The sequence below is a fragment of the Sciurus vulgaris genome (genome assembly GCF_902686455.1).
Source record: "Sciurus vulgaris genome assembly, chromosome: 17".
NCBI classification, from domain to species: domain Eukaryota; kingdom Metazoa; phylum Chordata; class Mammalia; order Rodentia; family Sciuridae; genus Sciurus; species Sciurus vulgaris.
This window is the reverse complement of record NC_136478.1, coordinates 56940056-56959120: the sequence shown is the minus strand read 5'-3', so window position 1 is coordinate 56959120 and position 19065 is coordinate 56940056. Positions and strand designations below refer to the sequence as shown.

General features: G+C 53.4%; 1 protein-coding gene across 8 annotated transcripts in view; it reads left to right on the top strand.

Annotated features, from left to right (window-relative positions):
- The window catches only part of ZC3H4 (zinc finger CCCH-type containing 4), a 36985-nt gene extending 18908 nt beyond the window's left edge, over positions 1-18077 (top strand). For 6 of the 8 annotated variants that reach the window (XM_079117133.1, XM_079117132.1, XM_079117138.1 and 3 more), the window contains 11 exons: positions 2150-2372; positions 3658-3809; positions 4356-4452; positions 4553-4692; positions 5669-5779; positions 7627-7738; positions 8216-8325; positions 10618-10982; positions 11167-11510; positions 13957-14208; positions 15358-18077. In XM_079117133.1, the coding sequence (XP_078973259.1) occupies positions 2150-2372; positions 3658-3809; positions 4356-4452; positions 4553-4692; positions 5669-5779; positions 7627-7738; positions 8216-8325; positions 10618-10982; positions 11167-11510; positions 13957-14208; positions 15358-16877 (3426 nt within the window). In that variant the 3' untranslated portion in view covers positions 16878-18077. The remainder of the gene's footprint in view (positions 1-2149; positions 2373-3657; positions 3810-4355; positions 4453-4552; positions 4693-5668; positions 5780-7626; positions 7739-8215; positions 8326-10617; positions 10983-11166; positions 11511-13956; positions 14209-15357) is intronic. The other 2 variants (XM_079117139.1, XM_079117135.1) reach the window with 1 other exon arrangement.
- The last annotated feature ends 988 nt before the right edge of the window (positions 18078-19065 follow it).

The following is a 19065-nucleotide window of genomic DNA, read 5'->3' as shown; positions in this document are numbered from 1 at the left end:
GCCAAGAGAGAGTCCCAAGCATGGACTTTTCTAGGAGAGGAAGAGGGATGGCCCCACAGCCTCCCAGGGCTTGTCCTGGGGCTCACAGCTCCAGGAGTTGTACAGCCACCCCCATTTACTGCTCCTGTCATGTGCAGGGGCATTTTTGCATGGACCTTATATGGATTTTAATCCTGTGATAGGTATTATTTCATCTCTATGTTATAGATGAGGAAACTGAGTCTTTAGAAAATTTTGGAAAGGTTCCCCAGCTGTGAATGGAGGAGCTAGGAGTTGAACCCAGGCAGTGGTTGACTTCCATAGGGCTTGCTCTTGAGCCTTCCCTGCCACATGTCTCCCAGGTTTCAGCAGGACTCTGTGTGTCTTGCTGCCTCAGGTCACAGTTGACTGCTTTCTAACATTCATAAGTGATCTTTTGTAGGAAATTGGCAAGAGAATGAAATGACCAGGAGAATAAATTATCTCAAGGTTTGCATAGTTGAAAGTTAAATACCCCATTACATATCTGAACTTAAGCACAAATTTGTGTTATTTGTTCTGTGTATGTTTTTTGTACCAGAAAAACCCATAAGATAGAAATCAGTGTGAATTTTCAGATTCTGATAAGAAATGTTGAAAAGTTAGTAGCTCTTTTTAAAGCCAGGGAGAGAGCATCATCCTGTGACTCAGCACCATCCATCATAATGGACGATTGATTGTCCAGTGGTATAGCTGAGAAGATTCAGATTTGAGGGAGGCCAGGAATGGAGGGGACAGCATTGGCTGGAATTGTGAATGGGGGTTTGAGACCTTTTGAGATAATGCTCAAGAATTTCTGAGCATGTCTATATATCTGTATTTTGAGTTTAACTATGATGAGTGTGAATTTTTTAAATTAATAGACTTTTATTTTTTTAAGCACTCAACAGAAAACTGAGCAGGCTATGCAGGGTTCGCTTTTCTTCTCTTCTATTTCCTGTTATTAACATATTGCATTAGTGTGGCACTGTTGTTATAATTCACTTGCACCTGTGATACACCTAGATACATTCATATCCATTAGTGTCTACTCTGGTAGGGTTCTGTAGCTATTTGGATTTTGTTACAGTATCACAATAGTTTCTCTGCCCTGAAAACCTCTGCACTCCAGGCCACTGATCTTTTTACTGACTCTACAGTTTTGCCTCTTTCAGAAGGTCAAAATTGGAATCAACTGTAACATTTTTGGACTGCCTTCTTTCCCTTATCAGTATGCCTTTTTTTTTTTTTTTTTTTTTTTTAAATGGGGCCTGCCTTGTTACCCAGGCTGGTCTCAAGCCATTATTCTGCCTCAGCCTCCCAAGTAGCTGGAACTCCAGGTGTGCACCACTGTGCCTGGCCTTATCAGTATGCATTTAAGGTTCCTGTGTTACTTCTCATTGTTCTGTACCTCACTTCTTTTCATTGCTAAATGATGCACCATTGTCTGGGTAAAACACACTTTCTTTGTGCACCCGTTGAAGGACTTTTTTTTTTTTTAAAGGATACCTTGTTTGCGTCCATTTATACGTTTGTTTTTTCTGCATCCAACACTTTATGGCCCTTCCACACCTTTGTAAAATACCAATTGAAACAGCTGTCTAGTTTGGCTAAAAAGCAGGTCATTAATTGAATTTCAAGGCCATAGGGGGAAAGCAATTTTTTTTGTACTAGGGATTGAACCCAAGGGCGCTTTACCACTGAGCTACATCTCCAGCCCTTTATACTTTTATTTGAGGCTGTGTCTCATTAGGTTGCTTAGAATCTCACTAAGTTGCCTGGACTGGCCTCAAACTTGAGATACTCCTGCTTCAGCCTCCTGAGTTGCTGGGATTATAGGCACGTGCCACAGGCTCCCTCCCCAAATGTCCTCACTCTGCATCCTTAGGAAATACCACCTCTTGCCCTTGGTTTTGCAGGGATTATGGGTTTTGAGTCTTAGTTTTCTTTCAAGCAATAACCCTTTCTCAAGGACAGAATTACATGGGTCTCCTGATGGATTGGTCTCCAGAGCAGTTGGGGCCCAGCAGCACAACCCAGGGACAGACAGTAGAGACACCCATACATGTCAGTCCAGAAATCCTGGGGGACCTTGTTGGTCCTATCCCCAGTCCATGAAGGCTGGCTCACCCTCTCTTCCCAATTCTCTCAGTCCCACCAGCAATACCCCCCATCGCACAACACGCCCCTGCCCAAAAAAGCCTACTCCAAGATGGACAGCAAGGGCTACGGCATGTATGAAGACTACGAGAATGAGCAGTACGGGGAGTATGAAGGGGACGAGGAGGAGGACATGGGCAAGGAGGACTACGACGACTTCACCAAAGAGCTGAACCAGTACCGGCGTGCCAAGGAGGGCAGCAGCCGGGGTCGAGGTGAGCCCTCCAGCAGAGGCTTCTCTAGGGCTAAGCGGCTGCCGGGGATGGGGCCATGCAGAACCAGGCTGACCACCACAGTCCTTGCTCATGGAACCCCATGTCCAGGAGGAGAGGCAGGTAGCTGTTTAGGGGTGAGAGACAGAATAAAGAGGTTCTGGGAACTACAAAGGGCACAGTGGCCAGGGTTAGTCACAGAGGGGTGGTGGGAAGAGGATCCCCAGCCGGGCAGTGGTTGGTAGGAGCCAAGGTAGAGGCCAGTGTGACTGAGGGTGGTTTTTTTAAAAATACAATTTCTTGTCAGCTGTGGGAAGAGAGAAGGGACAACTTAGCTTCTACATCACCTGGGCCACAGTAATAACTGGCTGCCGAAACCTTCTGTGGCACTGCCCGACCACAGTCCTCCCAGCTCCATTACCTGACAGTGTGGCTGCAGCCTGTGCAGCCGCCACCACCTCTGAACCTTGAATCTGTGGCCAGGAAGACGAGGGCTGAGCAATGAGACAGCAGCCCAGCCTGATCTCTTAGAACTGTCTCCTGCCAGAAGGACACCTGGCTCAAGGGCTTCCAGAATCTTACAGCTCAGAGGTTCTTAGCCTTGTGACCCCTGCCTGAGGCCCAGAGTGGCCTTCATTTGTTTCCCTGAGGCAGGCTTTGTGCTTTGGGGAGATCTGTGCCATTGCTGTCCAGTGGCTGTGTATCGTGAGCCACTCGTGTTCTCATGTTCTAGTGGCCACATTGACAAAGACACAGGTTACCAGTTTGATCAACCTGTGCATTCAAAGTGTTATTTCAATATGAATTCAACATAGACAAATGGGATATTACACATTCTGTCTCTTTCTCCTGCCTAAGTCTTGGGAAACCAGTGTTTGGTTTGTGCTCAGAGCCTCTCTTAGCTAGGACCAGCCATGTTCCAGGTGCTTGTTGGCCATGTGTGACTGGTGGCTGCTGTGTTAAACTGCATAGTCCAATGTGGCCAGTACCTGTGACCAGGGTAGTGAGTGCTGAAGTCGCTCTGTCAGAAATGCTGAGCGGGGGCTGGGGATGTAGCTCAGTTGGTAGAGTGCTTGCAAGGCTCTGGGTTCAAATCCCCAGCACTGTAAAAAAAAAGAAAAAGAAAAATGCTGAGGGCGCAGGGGACTTTTAATCCTCCCAGGGCAGCTGGGAGGGCTTCCTAGAGGAGCAGGAAGACGCAGTGATTGAAGGGCAGGAAATGGGTTGTCTTCTTCTTGATGATGGGATTTGCTCCTGCATCAGGCTCACTATCCCAATCCCTGTGCAGGCAGCCGAGGCCGGGGCAGGGGCTACAGGGGCCGAGGAAGCCGTGGAGGATCCCGAGGCCGAGGCATGGGCAGGGGCAGCCGAGGCCGGGGCAGAGGCTCTGTGGGAGACCACCCAGAGGACGAAGAGGACTTCTACGAGGAGGAGATGGAAGTAAGGTTTTCTGTAGCCCTGGAGGGACAGGAGTGTGGCCGGTGGGAGGACACATGAACATTCTGAAGGAAAGAAGCCTTGAGTGGCTGGTTAATTGCTTTAAAATGTTCGTTTATTCTTCCCTTTCTTTGTTTTTCCTTCTTCCCTGGGGTTTGACCCTAGGGTCTCACACATGAGAGGCAAATGCCATACCATTGAGCTGTATCCCCAGCCCCAGGAATATGTGTTTATTCCCTCTGCCCCCAAAGAGGAGAGCAGACGCTGATCTGCTCCTGCCTCCCAGGCCAGAGCACAGCGAGCCACCACTGCATAGCCAGATGGCTCTCCGTTGTGTACAGGGTGCTGTGCTTCTCCGCCCAGTGGCCAGGAGGGGGAGTCTCCCCGGTGAGGGTGCTCCGAAAGGACTAGGACCACCTGCTGTTGAGGCAGCAACATTCCAGTGCCTGGGGCTGGTCCCTTTCTTGCAGAAGGAGGCAGGGTGTCTAGGGAGTGTTCCCTGTTCCTCCGTGACACTCTCCTGCCCTTTCCGTCTCTCTGGAATTCCAGTATGGGGAAAGTGAGGAGCCGATGGCCGATGACGAGTATGACGAGTACTCCAAGGAGCTGACCCAGTACCGCAGGTCCAAGGACAGCCGAGGCCGAGGTGCGTGGGGGCCTCGGTGCCATGTGCTAGTGGGGGCTGGCTGCAGCTGCTGGACTCAGGCCCTGGGAGGGGAGCAGGCTGACCCACTCTCACTCTGCAGGGTTGAGTCGAGGCCGGGGCCGGGGTTCCCGAGGCCGAGGGAAAGGCATGGGCCGGGGCCGTGGTCGAGGTGGAAGCCGTGGAGGGATGAACAAGGGCGGAATGAACGATGATGAGGACTTCTATGACGACGACATGGGCGTGAGTTGATTCCTTGTTCTGAGCTGATGGTTTTGGCCAAGACCCCTTCTGGGATTCCCCTCCCCCTTGGTAGTGGGAATTGAACCTAGAGATGTTCTACCACTGAACCACATACCCAGCCCCTTTTATTTTTTATTTTGAGATAGGGACTCACTAAATTGTTGAGGTGAGGCTGGCCTTGAACTCATGATCCTCCTGTTTCAGCCTCCAGAGGTGCTGGGATTACAGGCATGCATCACCATGCCTGGCCTTTTTTTTTTTTTCCTTCACCTTTAATTAGTTATTGTGTGAGGCTGATCCTGCCCTCCTTCTCCCATTGGCCCTCACCCCCAGGGGTGACGAATTTAACTGTCTGTCCTGGGGACTCACTGTTGGTGAGTCCCTTTGTATTTAAAACCATGTCTTCAGCCAAGGGAGGTGGCACACCTGTAAACCAAGTGGCTCCGGAGACTGAGGCAGGAGGATCACTGGGTTCAAAGCCAGACTCAGCAACTTAGTGAGGCCCTAAGCAACTTAGAAAGATTCTTTCTCAAAATAAAATACAAAAACGGTTGGGGATGTGGCTCAGTGGTTAAGTACCTCTGGGTTCAATCCCCAGTACAAAAATAATTTGTCTTCCGCAGCACCTGTAGCATCTCAGTGAGTCTCTGAGGGTAGGAAGGCTGCATGTGACCCATTCAGTTAGTCCTCCAGGGTCTTCTGGCCCACGCCTCCTCCTCTAGGAGGTGATGTTCCCACACAGCTGCGTATATCTCTGGATCCCAGCTGCCAGCAGCTGAGTGCCAGAGCTTTTTCCCTCCATGCCCAGTATTCCATATGTGGGGTTCAAACTCTGCACCCAGTCTTGGTGTGGGACAGAAGTGCCTGTCAGTGCCCTTGTGAACGCTCTTCCCTTTGTCTGCTGTTCCCATTTGCCTAGAGTCCACCTCCACCCTTCCTGTTCATTCCCTTCACTCACACTCTGCATTCTTCACAGGATGGTGGTGGGGGAAGCTACCGCAGGGGTGACCATGACAAACCTCACCAGCAGTCTGACAAGAAAGGCAAAGTCATCTGCAAATACTTCGTGGAAGGGCGGTGCACATGGGTAAGGAGGAGGCTATGTATTCTCTGTGAGTGTCCTGGAGGTCACACTAACTGTTGGAGTAGGTGGAAGAAATTGTGTGATGGTCTGTATCCTTGGGGGTACATGTTGGTATCCAGAGACACCTGGGCAGGCCTGGAAGACTCAACTTACTTCTCAGAGTTAGGAGGACACAGCAAGGGAATATATTTTTTGGCCAAAACTTAGATACATCCGTATGGCCTCAGATGCATTTGTAAGGGTCAGTGCTAATGTAAAGACAGGTCCTGATGAGCATTCAGGGATGCTACTCCCATGCATCTGTTTTGGGAAGAAATAGGTACCTCAAACAAGTTGTGGTATGCAAAACATTCCTTATTACAGTCACAGTTCATATTCTTTTTCGAAACTTGAGTACATACATATAAAGAAAATTGAGTAGCCATTCCTAGGTATAGAGGAAGCAGATACAGAGCAACTTCTTTCTTTATTTTCTTGTTTTATTGGTGCACTGTAGTCATACATCATGGTGGGATCTCTGGTTACAAGTTTGTGCATGCACACAGTATAACAGTGTGATTTCACCAGTTTCCTTCCTGGCACCTCCCTCCCTCCTCCCAAACTCCTGGTCCCCTTCCTCTGTTCTGCTGCTCTCCCTTTGGTTCTCGTGCAGTCACCCCCCACATCTTTTCCTCTGTAGCTTCCACATTTGAGAGAAAACATACTACTCTTGACCTTCTGAGTTTGGCTTACTTTGCTTTACATAGTGTTCTCAGGTTCTATCTGTTTTCTTGCAAATGACATAATCTCGTTCTTCTTTATGACTGAATAAAGCTGTGTTGTGTATATATGCCTCATTTTCTTAATCCATTCTTCTGTTGACGGACACCTAGGCTGGGTCCATAGTTTGGCTGTTGTGAATTGCGTTGCTATAAACCTGGGCATGCATTTGCCCCTGTAGTGTGATGACTTTGATTGTTTAGGGTAAGTACTGAGAATGTAGTATAGCTGGGTCACGTGGTGCTTCCATGCCTAATCTTTTGAGGAGCCTCCATACTGGGGTCCATACTGGTTGTGAGAACAGCTTCTTTCTTTAGCTCATAGTGATAGTAAATGATTCCTGAAAGGGACTAAAGGCTGAAGAACGGAGAACAAGAACCTTAATTCCTTTTGTTTGAATTATGTTCAACTCCAAGTAAAGGAAAACCTAACTCCACTGGCTTCAACACATTTGACGTTTGTCTCTTGGAACAAGGAATCTTGGGGTGGGTGGGCAGTAAGAGATTGGTGTAGTGGTCATTGGTATCCTGGGGGACTTATGTTCCTTCCTACTTTCTGTTCTACCTTGTCATTGTGGCATTCATTCTCATCGTTGCACAATATCTGCTGTGCATCACATCCAAGGTCTAGGAGCAAGAAAGATGAGCAAAATAAATTTTTTTTAATTTAGGAAGTATTCTTCCTGGGAACTTTTTCCTATATTTCATTGGCTGGATCTGCAAGGGAGGCTGGGAAATGAGGTACTTTTAGCTAGGCACATTCTTTCCCAAACAAAATTAGGGTTCTTCCAGGAAGGAAGAAGTGTGGGACTGGATTGCAGGTAGGTAACAAGCCCTCATTGCCACGCAGCTAACAGTAAAAACAGTAAAACACAGATGAAAGTAAGGGGCGAGAAAGAGAAGAAGAGAGTTGGGGAGAAGCAACAGAGGCAGTGGCATGGGGGTGTGGGATGGAAACAGGTGGCAGGCAGGACAGGGCAGGTTTGGGACAGTGCTCTGGAGCCTGCCATTCCTCGACTCTTTTCCAAGGGGCACTTGAAGCAAGCATGGCCTTGCTGCCACCACCTGACCTTTTTAGTGCTTCTCTTCCAGGGAGACCACTGTAATTTCAGCCACGACATTGAACTGCCAAAGAAGCGAGAGCTGTGCAAGTTCTACATCACTGGATTCTGCGCCAGAGCAGAGAACTGCCCCTACATGCACGATATCCTTTGCCACCTACACCTGCCATGTAGAGTAGCCGTAGTCGCCTTTATTGTGCTTGCCCTTATGTGCTGAACCCTCCCTTCTACCCGTGCCAGGTCTGCTGATCCAGGCTGCAGCTGAGTAAGCCAGGATGCACTTTGTAGTCTCACATATATTCGCAAGGCCAGCCTCTCGGTGCCTGTCTTTCTGAAATCTTTGCCTCTGGCTTTGTAACCTTGAGCAAGTCATTTGACTTCCCCACTCCTGTTGAGGATCTGAGGACACAACTCCAAGGCCACCTTGGAGGGGCAGAAATTGTTCTGGAACAGGTCTGGAGAACCATGTCTTGTCTTGGGTCAGCTGCCAACCACTGCAATCCTGAGCAAGTCACTTGACCTCTCTGGGCTTCAGTTTCCTCATCTTCAAAACAAGGACATGAATTCTGCCCTTGGGTGGGTTCCGTGAGATGAAGCATTTGCCTTAATTTGTCATGAACGTGATTTTCCATGTAAGTTATACCACACCACTGGGAACTGCATCAATGGTGACGACTGCATGTTCTCCCATGACCCTCTGACTGAAGAGACGAGAGAGCTCCTGGATAAGGTAACGTCTGAGGGCTAACGGGGTTGCCCAGAGCTAACAGGATCCAGGAAGTGCACCTTCCCTTGCCTTGGCACTACAGCTCGCCCATCTGGCCTCTGCAGGACCAGAACTCCCAGTTGCATTGATGAGGCGCTGGACCATTTTCAAGAGGCACCAGCAACTTCTTTCCTTTCTGCAAGGGGGTAGGGGTGGCCATGCATGTATCTTGTTTCCAGCCACGGCAGGCTGTTGCTGCATTCACTGGGAACAGTTATGTGAAAGGAACACTGCCTGGTGTTCCTGCCTGGTGCCTGTCTCCAGATAGGTTCTGTGATGTCAGTGTAACAGAGAGAGCAACCCATGATGTGTAGTGGCACATGCCTTGGGTTCCAGTGTGGGGAGGCTGAGGCAGGAGAAGCACAAGTTTGAGGGCTTTGACAACTTAGGTCCTGACTCAATATTAAAAGTAAATAAAAAGGACTGGGAATATAGCTTACTGGTAAAGCACCTCTGGGTTCAACCCTCGGTACTGCAAGAAAAAAAAAAAGAGGTCATGGAAATGTCAGTGTTTGCTTGCAACTCACGGGAACACTCGTGCAGAGAGGTAGAGGGCAATGGGAAGACTCTGGAGCAGGAAGCTTCTCAGGTGAGGTGTCAGCATCCACAAGCCAAGTGACATCTGAAACTCCTAGTGTCTGTAGTTCTCTGCCTGAGAAGTCAGGATTAGGATTTGGGGGACTACAAACTCCTTTCCTCTCTCCCCTGACACAGCACGTCCAGGGAGTGGAGGGAGACAGAACGGGATCTTTCCCACCTCCTAGTACACAACGATATTAGGAGATTGGCTGTCTTTGAGGAGGGTAAGGACTGAGACCATCAGTACATCAGCCAGTTTGGGAGCCTCCTTCTGGAATTGCCTGATAAACAGGCAGACAGGTGCTTGGAGGCTCTCAGGTGAAACTGTGAGCCAGCAGACTAGGGAGCATGTGCTGTGGGTGGTACGGTGTCCATGGAAAACACGCTGACTTGCCGTTGCCTTTGGAGAGCCCATTACCCTTGGGTTATTTGATCATTAAATAACCTCCAGTCCAGTCATTTCACCACATGAGTGGAACCAAAAATGGTGGTTCCATTTCCCTTTTGAAGGACTAAAGGATATCTGACTGAAGTCTGCCCCCTGCTGGAGGTTCCAAGTTTGTGCTTCAGCAGAAACAGCCCAGTGGCATAGTTGTTTTATTTTTTTCTAGTAGCACATTTTTATTTGTAATTTTTTAATACCCCACCCTTTTTTTTCCCCAAAAATAAAAAAGAGCCAGGCACCATGGCATATGCCTGTGATCCCAGCTCCTCAGGAGGCTGAGGCAGGAGGATCGCAAGTTCAAAGCCAGCCTCAGCAACTTAGGGAGGCCCTAAGGAACTCAGCAAGACCTTATCTTAAAATAAAAAAATAAAAAACAGACTGGGGATGTGGCTCAGTGGTTAAGCACCCGTGGGTTCAATCGTTGGTATCAGGGGGAAAAAAGAAAAGAAGAAAGCCAAAGAGGGAATACGGTATTATGGGAGAAGCCAGGGAGGTGAGGGGAGAATGACTTATCGCAGGCAGTCTGAAGAATGGGAGGTCTCTGGGAAGGGAGGGGGATGCGTTTAATGAGGTAAAACCTTTACTTTTATCTTTAGCCTGAAGGCGCTGTGGCCATGTTAGTAGCTCTGCCAATGTGTCGAGGACGGTTGGGGTTGATGGGAGGCCTGGCTGGGATGGAGGTGGTGTTCACTCTTCTGCACATAGTTGGCAAGGCGTTCTGGCCCAGTCCAGACGCCAGCGTTTTCTGACCACTCACTGTGCATCTCCTGCAGCAGGCCCTGTTTAGGTGCTGGGGTGCAGCAGGGAAGGAAGTGTCCCACCCCCTGGGGTTGGCAGGGTGGGCACACCAGGATCCTCACAGGAACAGGAGTGCATTAAGCAGAGAAGACTGGGACAGTCACTTAGAGACCCCCAAGGCTAGGGGTGTAGTGCTTCCTACTGTGTGTAAGGCCCTGGATTCAATCCCCAGCACTGCAAAAAAAAGAATGAAGTGTGGTATACATCATAAGACTTAGGGCATCAGTTCTTTATCAAGGTTCTGAGCAATTTAGTGAGACCCTGTCTGTAAATAAAACATAAAAAGGGCTGGGGATGTGGCCCAGTGGTTAAGTGCCTCTGGGTTCAATCCCTGGTACCAAGAAAAACCCAACTCTCCATGTGGAGAGGTCTGTTCCCTACGACTGTGTAAACTTCTCTCTAACCTGCACTCCTTCCTTCCCTCTCCCCTGTAGATGCTGGCTGATGATGCGGAAGCCGGTGCTGAGGACGAGAAGGAAGTTGAGGAGCTGAAGAAGCAGGGCATCAACCCGTTGCCCAAACCGCCCCCCGGTGTGGGCCTCCTGCCCACCCCGCCTCGGCCCCCCGGCCCCCAGGCCCCTACCTCTCCCAATGGCAGGCCCATGCAGGGTGGACCCCCACCCCCTCCCCCTCCCCCTCCCCCTCCCCCTGGGCCCCCTCAGATGCCCATGCCAGTGCACGAGCCACTGTCCCCGCAGCAGCTGCAGCAGCAGCAGGACATGTACAACAAGAAGATCCCTTCCTTGTTTGAGATTGTGGTGCGGCCCACAGGACAGCTGGCTGAGAAGCTGGGCGTGAGGTGCGTGCCCTGGCCCACAGCAGCCCACGGGAACCTGGCCTGTGCAGGGTGTTGCCTCTGAACCTGTTGGGGTCCCCATCTGCCCCACACAGCCTTGGGCCCCAAGCCCTCCACATCTCATGGGGGTAGTGGACCACCTTCTTTCCTCAGCAGCTGCTTTCATAGTGACTGTTTTCTTTCCTAGGTTCCCTGGACCTGGTGGACCGCCAGGGCCAATGGGCCCTGGTCCCAACATGGGGCCCCCAGGACCAATGGGGGGCCCTATGCACCCTGACATGCATCCAGACATGCACCCGGACATGCACCCCGACATGCACCCGGACATGCACCCGGACATGCCAATGGGCCCTGGCATGAACCCTGGCCCACCCATGGGTCCTGGAGGCCCCCCGATGATGCCATACGGTCCTGGAGACTCCCCTCATTCTGGAATGATGCCCCCCATCCCGCCAGCCCAGAACTTTTATGAAAACTTCTACCAGCAGCAGGAGGGCATGGAGATGGAGCCAGGTCTGCTCGGGGACACAGGTATGCACACTCCAGGTGGGGCTCTCTGGGCACTGGGTTTGGCAGAATGGAGCTGGAAGGTGTGACTTTTTTCTTTCTTAATCTGCGTCTCTTTGAAATCAAGACTCCAACTCTCATCTCTGTTCCATTAGTGGTTGGAATGTTTTCAGTGACAGGGAATTTAGTATCTTATGGAGACCAACAGGAATATTATGTTTATTATCAGTGTGGCTTATTTGATTTTTAAGAAATTTTACTCAGTGTGCCTATAATCAGGAGCATAGCCTTGTCAGAAATAAGTCAAATACCCTGGATGGAGTTCCTCTTTCCAAACAGTTCTGGGCTTGGAGCTGTCTGTGTTGACCCTGAGACTCTGCTTGTCCTGTCCCCATGACTAGCCATTTTCCTTCCTTCTTCTTTTCGTGTTGGTAACAACTCCAGTGTCTGACAGCCAGTGGGGCCAAGATGATGTGCTCTGCTGAAGGTGGGAGATGTATGTTCAGCCCTCAGGAAAAGGGGATATTGGCTCCTGGCCCCAGGCCTCTGGAATGTGGCTGCCATCTTTGCCTTAGCTGCATTTGTACGGATGGAAGGAGATAGCACGCTTGTAAATAAGTGAATCAGCTCATTTCAGCCTTGGCTGCTCTTAGAAGATAATGTGGACAGTGTTGGGTGGGACAGGGCAGGGAAGGGACCGGCAGCAAAGGCCTGCCTGAGAATCAAAATGACGGAGATAGGCAGAGGGGACTGCATGTAAGCACAGCAGGTTCCTTGGCCACAGCTCACCCACAGTGGAAGGATGAAAGAGGCATCCCAGCTTTGGGGACTGTGGGCCGTGGCAGGAGTGGCCTTGTTGCTGTCAAGATAGTGGGGTAAGCAAAGACGGCGGTGGGCATGGGGAGCTGCCGCGCCACTGTGGAGCAGGTGTGGAAGGGTTGACCAAGAGCGGCGGGGTCAGGCTTCAGGGTTTGGACGGGGCCCCTTAGGGCCAGTGTGACTCCTGCAAGCACAGAGTAGGAGCAGCATGGAAGATGGGGAGCTGGGCCAGGGCCATCACCTGATGCAGCCAGGCCTCCTGGAGCCGAGGTGGGTGGTGGTAGCACCTCCATCTTGACTGCAGGAAATGGAGATACCTGTTCGCCAGACACACGCAAGTTTTGAGGGAGTGGCTGGAGGGGCGTCACGGAGATATCCAATCCAGAGATAGAAATGTGAGCGTCAAGTGTCAAAGGAGGATCAGGGCCTGCAGAAGGACAAGCGGGAAGGCAGGCTTCAAGGTCACGGTGCCCGTGGTCCCTGACAACCACGGTGTCCTGCCAGGAAGACATGGAGGCGGTCTGCCAGTTGGCAGCGGGCTTTCTAGAGCAGCATGCCTTCCTACGCCATCCAAGTGCAGCACCCATGCCACACACCACCTTGGGGAGCCCACAGTTGGTGCTTTCTACTGCACTCGGAGGTTTAGCCACCGTGCGTTCACTCCCGGCTCTGTTCTGTGGCAGGGCCTCCACTGTCTTGTTCTTGAGTGTCCCCAGCTTCCAGAGGGTGTGGACTGAGCAGGCCCGTCAGCCCCAGCAGCAGGCCCCACCGTTCTCTTTTTGCTTTATGTACTTTTGTATATGAAACAGTTGCCAGTTTTGTGATCTACAATCCTGTTGTTTCACTTTCTGGTAGCACCAGCCACGTTTCCAATGCTCAGTAGTCCCAGGAAGGTAGAGGTGGTTGTGTCCACTTTCGGGGACAGTGCTGATGGTCCTGTTCCTTCGTGCCGTCCTGCACTCCCCAGGAGTGGCAAGTGGGCTGCAGCTGCCCCTGTCTGTGCTCTGGGCTCCACATGGTGGAGCCAGTGAGGGAGGGAAAGCTGACCCCCAGCCTTGAGAGAAACCACCCCCCTGCCCCTTCCCGCAAGGTCAGGAGCCTGGGAGGAGAAAGAAGAGGGAGAGCTGCCCCCAAGCTTCTGGGCTGACAGGCTGCACTCTGGTGTGTTTTCATTCTCTTCTTTTCCTGGTTTTGTTGGTGAACGTGATTCTGCTCATACTGTGAGCTGTTTTCTTTATTATCACAAAGATCCATGAGACTAATGCTCACCGCAGACAACTAGCCAGAAGCACATGGGGAGGGCACATTCCGGGGGGCTGTTCGCTGTCCTTTTCACAGCCTTCCCTGTGTCTTGCCCACATACACGCAGTGTCCATCCTGTTCTCATCCATGAGCATTTATACACATCACCAAACCCCGTTCGTGAGCTTCATCTTTCCCAGCTGCTTTGTGGATGGGATGCTCTGCCAGGCTGCCCTGTAACCCGGTGTTGGGCTCTGTATGGGCACCAGGCCTGGGGCAGGCAGAAAGGGATGGGTGGACGTCCTCACCCATCACCGTCAAGGGTTGGCTTTTCCAGTGAAGGGCAGGGGGTGGAGTTGGCACCTCGAGGACCTTCCCGACACGAACCCTCGGTTCTTCCCTGCCACAGAGGACTACGGGCACTACGAAGAGCTGCCGGGGCAGCCTGGGGAGCCCCTCTTCCCCGAGCACCCTCTGGAGCCTGACAGCTTCTCTGAGGGAGGGCCCCCAGGTCGGCCGAAGCCGGGCGCCGGTGTCCCCGACTTCCTGCCCTCGGCCCAGAGGGCCCTGTACCTGAGGATCCAGCAGAAGCAGCAGGAGGAGGAGGAGAGAGCAAGGAGGCTGGCTGAGAGCAGCAAGCAGGACCGGGAGAATGAGGAAGGCATGTGTCCCCCCAGGGGCAGGGGCTTGGCCCCTGGGCCGCTGTGCAGGGGAGAGGTGGGGACACCTAGGTCGGGTTTCCTGTCAGGAAGGAGCCTGCAGCCAGGGAGGACCCTTGGTGAGGGCTGAGAAGCCAAGCTGGCTGCTGCATGTGCCTGAGAAAGCTGGAGGTCAGGGCTGCCCTGCTGTGTCTTGGGGTTCCTGAGAGACTTGATCCCAAGGAGGAGGGAGGTGGGCTGGTCCCTGGCGAGGCAGTGATGCAGGGCTGACCACCTGCACCTTTCCAGAGCAGGCTTTAGGAGGGCTCTCGCCCGTCCCCAGAGCAGGCTCTCAGGAGCCTACCGGAGAGCAGGACGTTGCAGTGACAACAGTGACAATCAGTCACGGGTGCCACGAGGTTGGCCTGGTTGCATCCGCCTCGGGGTGAATGGACAAGTGGTGTCTGGAACCTGAAGCCAGAGGCCACAAGCGCCCCTGACAGGAGCCTGGGAGGCAGAGGGACAGCAGCAGGAGGAGGGGAGGGAGGAGGGAGGGGAGCAGCAGCTCCTGTCCTGGGGCACAGGTGACCCTGCCTAGGTTTTGCTTGCGCCAGTTTCAGTGGTTGGTTAGAACCGCCCTTCCCTGGGGTTTGCTGAGTTGTGAGGGGCAGAGGGCAAGGGCATGTGCCTCTGGCCTGGAGTCAGCAGTCAGCGATGGCTGCTGCCAGGGCCTCCAGAGAGAGGTGCCCAGAGCTGGCTGACCATGCCACGGAACCAGCCTGGAGGATGGGGAAGAGGCGGCAGAGCCCTGGGCCAGGAGTCCCAGCTCAGTTGCAGCCCTGACCCCAACTTAATGGCACTGGGCCTCCATGTTCTCATCTGTCAGTCGACCTCCTTGGGCAGTTAGTGAGTTATGTAAATGAGGCAGATCACTTAGAACGTGCTGGACAGGAGGACAGCTGCCCAGATGTGAGCACCAACCTGCAGGCCCTTGCTCTGCACCACGCTCCCTGGGTTTCCTTGGCATCCACACACAAGGCCTCAGGGAGATGCTGGAGTTCCTGAGAGCCGAGAGCAGAGGAGCCATTCACCCAGTGGGCTGCCTGGGGTCCAGAGGGCTGGTGGTGGATGTGGTGGTCACTCACATCCCCTGCTCCTCTGCTCTTTCTCAGGTGACACCGGAAACTGGTACTCGAGCGATGAGGACGAGGGTGGGAGCAGCGTCACCTCCATTCTCAAGACCCTGAGGCAGCAGACGTCCAGCCGACCCCAGGCTTCCATCGGGGAGCTGAGCAGCAGTGGGCTAGGGGACCCCCGCCTCCAGAAGGGACACACCTCAGGAGGCCGGTTGTCTGACCCCCGCCTCAGCCGGGACCCCAGACTCTCCCGTCATGCTGAGGCTTCTGGCGGGTCAGGCCCAGGGGACTCTGGGCCCTCTGATCCTCGCCTGGCTCGCTCCCTGCCCACCTCCAAGCCTGAAGGCAGCCTTCATTCCAGCCCAGCTGGCCCCAGCAGCTCCAAGGGGTCCGGGCCAACCCCTACAGAAGAGGAGGACGGGGAGCGGGCCCTGCGGGAGAAGGCTGTGAACATTCCCCTGGACCCCCTCCCTGGGCACCCGCTACGGGATCCGCGATCGCAGCTGCAGCAGTTCAGCCACATCAAGAAGGACGTGACCCTGAGCAAGCCGAGCTTTGCCCGCACTGTGCTTTGGAACCCCGAGGACCTGATCCCTCTGCCCATCCCCAAGCAGGATGTGGTACCCCCTGTGCCCGCCGCCCTGCAGTCCATGCCTGCCTTGGACCCCAGACTGCACCGCTCCACCCCTGCAGGGCCCCCCAGTGCTCGGCAGCGCTCAGGCACCTCCACAGACCCCAGCACATCTGGCTCTAACCTGCCCGACTTTGAACTCCTCTCTCGCATTCTCAAGACTGTCAATGCAACTGGTCCCTCAGCGACCCCCAGCCCGAGTGACAAGCCCAGTGACCCCAGGGTGCGGAAGGCCCCCAGTGACCCTCGACTGCAGAAAACCGCAGACTCTGCGACCTCTTCCCGCACTGCCAAGCCCAGCCCCACAGAAGCACCCTCTCCAGCGGTCAGTCCCAGTGGGGAGTCCTCCCCACCCGCCACGGCTCCTTATGACCCCCGAGTGCTGGCAGCTGGCGGGCTGGGCCAGGGCAGCGGGAGCGGGCAGAGCAGTGTGCTGAGTGGCATCAGCCTCTATGACCCGAGGACTCCCAACGCGGGTGGCAAAGCCACAGAGCCAGCCGCTGATGCAGGTGCCCAGCCCAAGGGCCCCGAGGGCAACGGCAAGAGTACGGCCTCCAAGGCCAAGGAGCCCCCATTTGTCCGCAAGTCTGCCCTGGAACAGCCAGAAACGGGAAAAGCCAGTGCAGACGGGGGTGCTGCCGCAGCCACGGACAGGTACAACAGTTACAACCGGCCGCGGCCCAAGGCTGCCACTGCCCCCGCCGCCACCACTGTCACCCCACCACCAGAGGGCACCCCACCGCAGCCCGGGGTGCACAATCTCCCTGTGCCCACCCTCTTCGGGACTGTGAAGCCGGCCCCCAAGACAGGCTCGGGAAGCCCATTTGCTGGCAATAGCCCGGCCCGCGAGGGCGAGCAGGACGCAGGGTCCCTGAAAGATGTTTTTAAAGGCTTCGACCCCACTGCCTCTCCCTTTTGCCAGTAGTGTTAAGCTGGAGCCAGCGTCCCCACGCCACCCCTTCCCAGGGTGATATTTAAGGGCAGCGACCAGAGTTGGGATTCTGGGCGGAGGGTGGGATCTGGGTGGTTTTTTTTTTTCCCCCTCTTTTTCCTTTTTTTTTTTTCTAATGTAGTAATTTCTTTGAGACATAAATTGTATATAACCATCTTCAGTTCTGGTCAGTGCTGCAGGGCTCCTGGGCTCCCCTGAGAAGATCGGCTCCTGAGTGGCAGCAGCTGTGACCACGCCAGGCCTGAGCCCTGCGAGACTGGGCCTCCGAGGCAGGGGCCTGTCTGCTGCCTGGGGGGCCCGGTGGGTCTTCTGGAAAGCTTGATGTCCCCCTGGACAGGGAACAGGAGGTGTCTGAGAAGGCACTGAAGGGCACTCATGCCACACTCTTGGGCAAGAAGAGATGGACCTGTAGGCCTGTGGGCAAACAAGTCAGGGTGCTTCTAGAACCCAGCACGTACTTCCTGTCAAGTCTCAGCGTGCGTCCTGAGATAGCCCACCTCAGGAGAAGGTGGAAGAGTACCAAGGCGAGCAAGGTCTCGGTGGCATCCTGGGTATCCTGGCCCTGACCCATTCCTGTCTCTGAATACGCACTTGGGGCCCCCTCTGCACCCTCCGTCCAGAATTCTGAAAATCGACACCCTCCAGCCTGTGCGGAGACTCCAGGGCAGTAGATGGACCTGGAGGCAGCAGGGGCTGGTGGGGGGCAGTGGCCCCTGAAGCACTGCCCCCAGGAGGAAGCCCCCCTTTGGAGCGTCTTTTCCGTCAGTATTACCTGCCTGTCCCCCTAGCCAGGGTCCTCAGAAGCCACAGCACCCAGTGTGCCTGCACTGCCAGCCCTGCCCCCTGGAGGCAGCTCAAGGATCCGTGGTGTGGCCGCTCGGCCGGGCTCCCAGCGAGGGAGTCCTGGGGTGGCTCCTGGGCACAGCGTTTCTGTCTCTGCTCTCTTCGCTCCTCCTCAGGCTGTGTCTTCTGTAGGGCAGGAGGTGCTGGTGTGTTTGGTTTTCCTCTCCCAAGCTGACAGTGCATTCAGAGGCTGTCACGGTGTCGGGTTTGTGGCCACTTCCCGAAATGGGTCCTGAGGAGAAGGGCAGGAGGCTGTAGCTGGGGTGGGGAGGGGGTGCCCTGGGCCCTGTCCATGAGAGGGACCAGGACCCCGCTGTGGGACGGCAAAGATGTCTGCACTGGCCTCTTCCCCAGCTGGCCTGCCCTGCTCTGGCCTGCCCTCAGAGCCTGGGTGCCCACCTGTGAGCCTGTCCCAGAGGCTGGCTTGGGGAATGGCAGACCTGCAGGTCCTGCCTGTCCGAGGTCTGGTGACGGTGGCCCTGCTCGCCTTTACTCCTGGTGCCAGCCCCTGGGCTGCCCTGCTGTTCATGAGACCAGTCACCCAGCCGGAGGCTCTCCCGCCCCTTCCCAGGGTGGGAGGCGTGCAGGTCCCATCCCACACCACCCGAAGGTGAAAAATGAATTGCTGATTTGGGGCCAGAGCCAGTGTGGGAGAGACCAGGCCCCCTGCTGGACCCACAGCCCTGTGGTCAGTTGGTTTGGTTCCTCCTCTTGTCTTTTTGTTTTGTTTTTTAAAAACAATCATTAATGAGATTTGTCTTCAGCTACCAGTGTTGGCCACCAAGAAAGGGCTGTGGCCACGGTGTGTGTAGAAGTAAGGATACAGACAGTGTGGCAGTGTTTTGGTTTTTATGTTTGTTTGTTTTTTTTTTTTTTTTTTTTCTCCTTTGAGAATTTTCTTTTGTAAAGAAAAATTAAATGCTTTTTAAAACCGAAATCTGTGGATGAAATAGAAGCTGGAACCCTCCTCTTGGAATATGCAGCCTGAGACCCTCCTGGGCTGTGAATTCACCCGGAACTTCCACTTGCCGTCAGGCCGAGCTTTTAAAGAAAGATTGTTCTCTAACCAGGATTGTAACAAAAGTGTAAATACTATTTCAGAGTTGAAAGTTGATGGTGCAAATATGTATATAATGTACTGTATTTTTACAATGATCGTCGCATGACTTTATCTTGCCCCCTTTTGTACTCCGTATCTGTCTTCCAGAAACCTCACCTGCCTTTTCTCCTGTGGTCTCTTAATCCAATAATTGTATTACTGCCATTAAAGGATGCAGTTATTTTAAAAAGCCTATGCATCTCGTCTCTGCGCGACCCA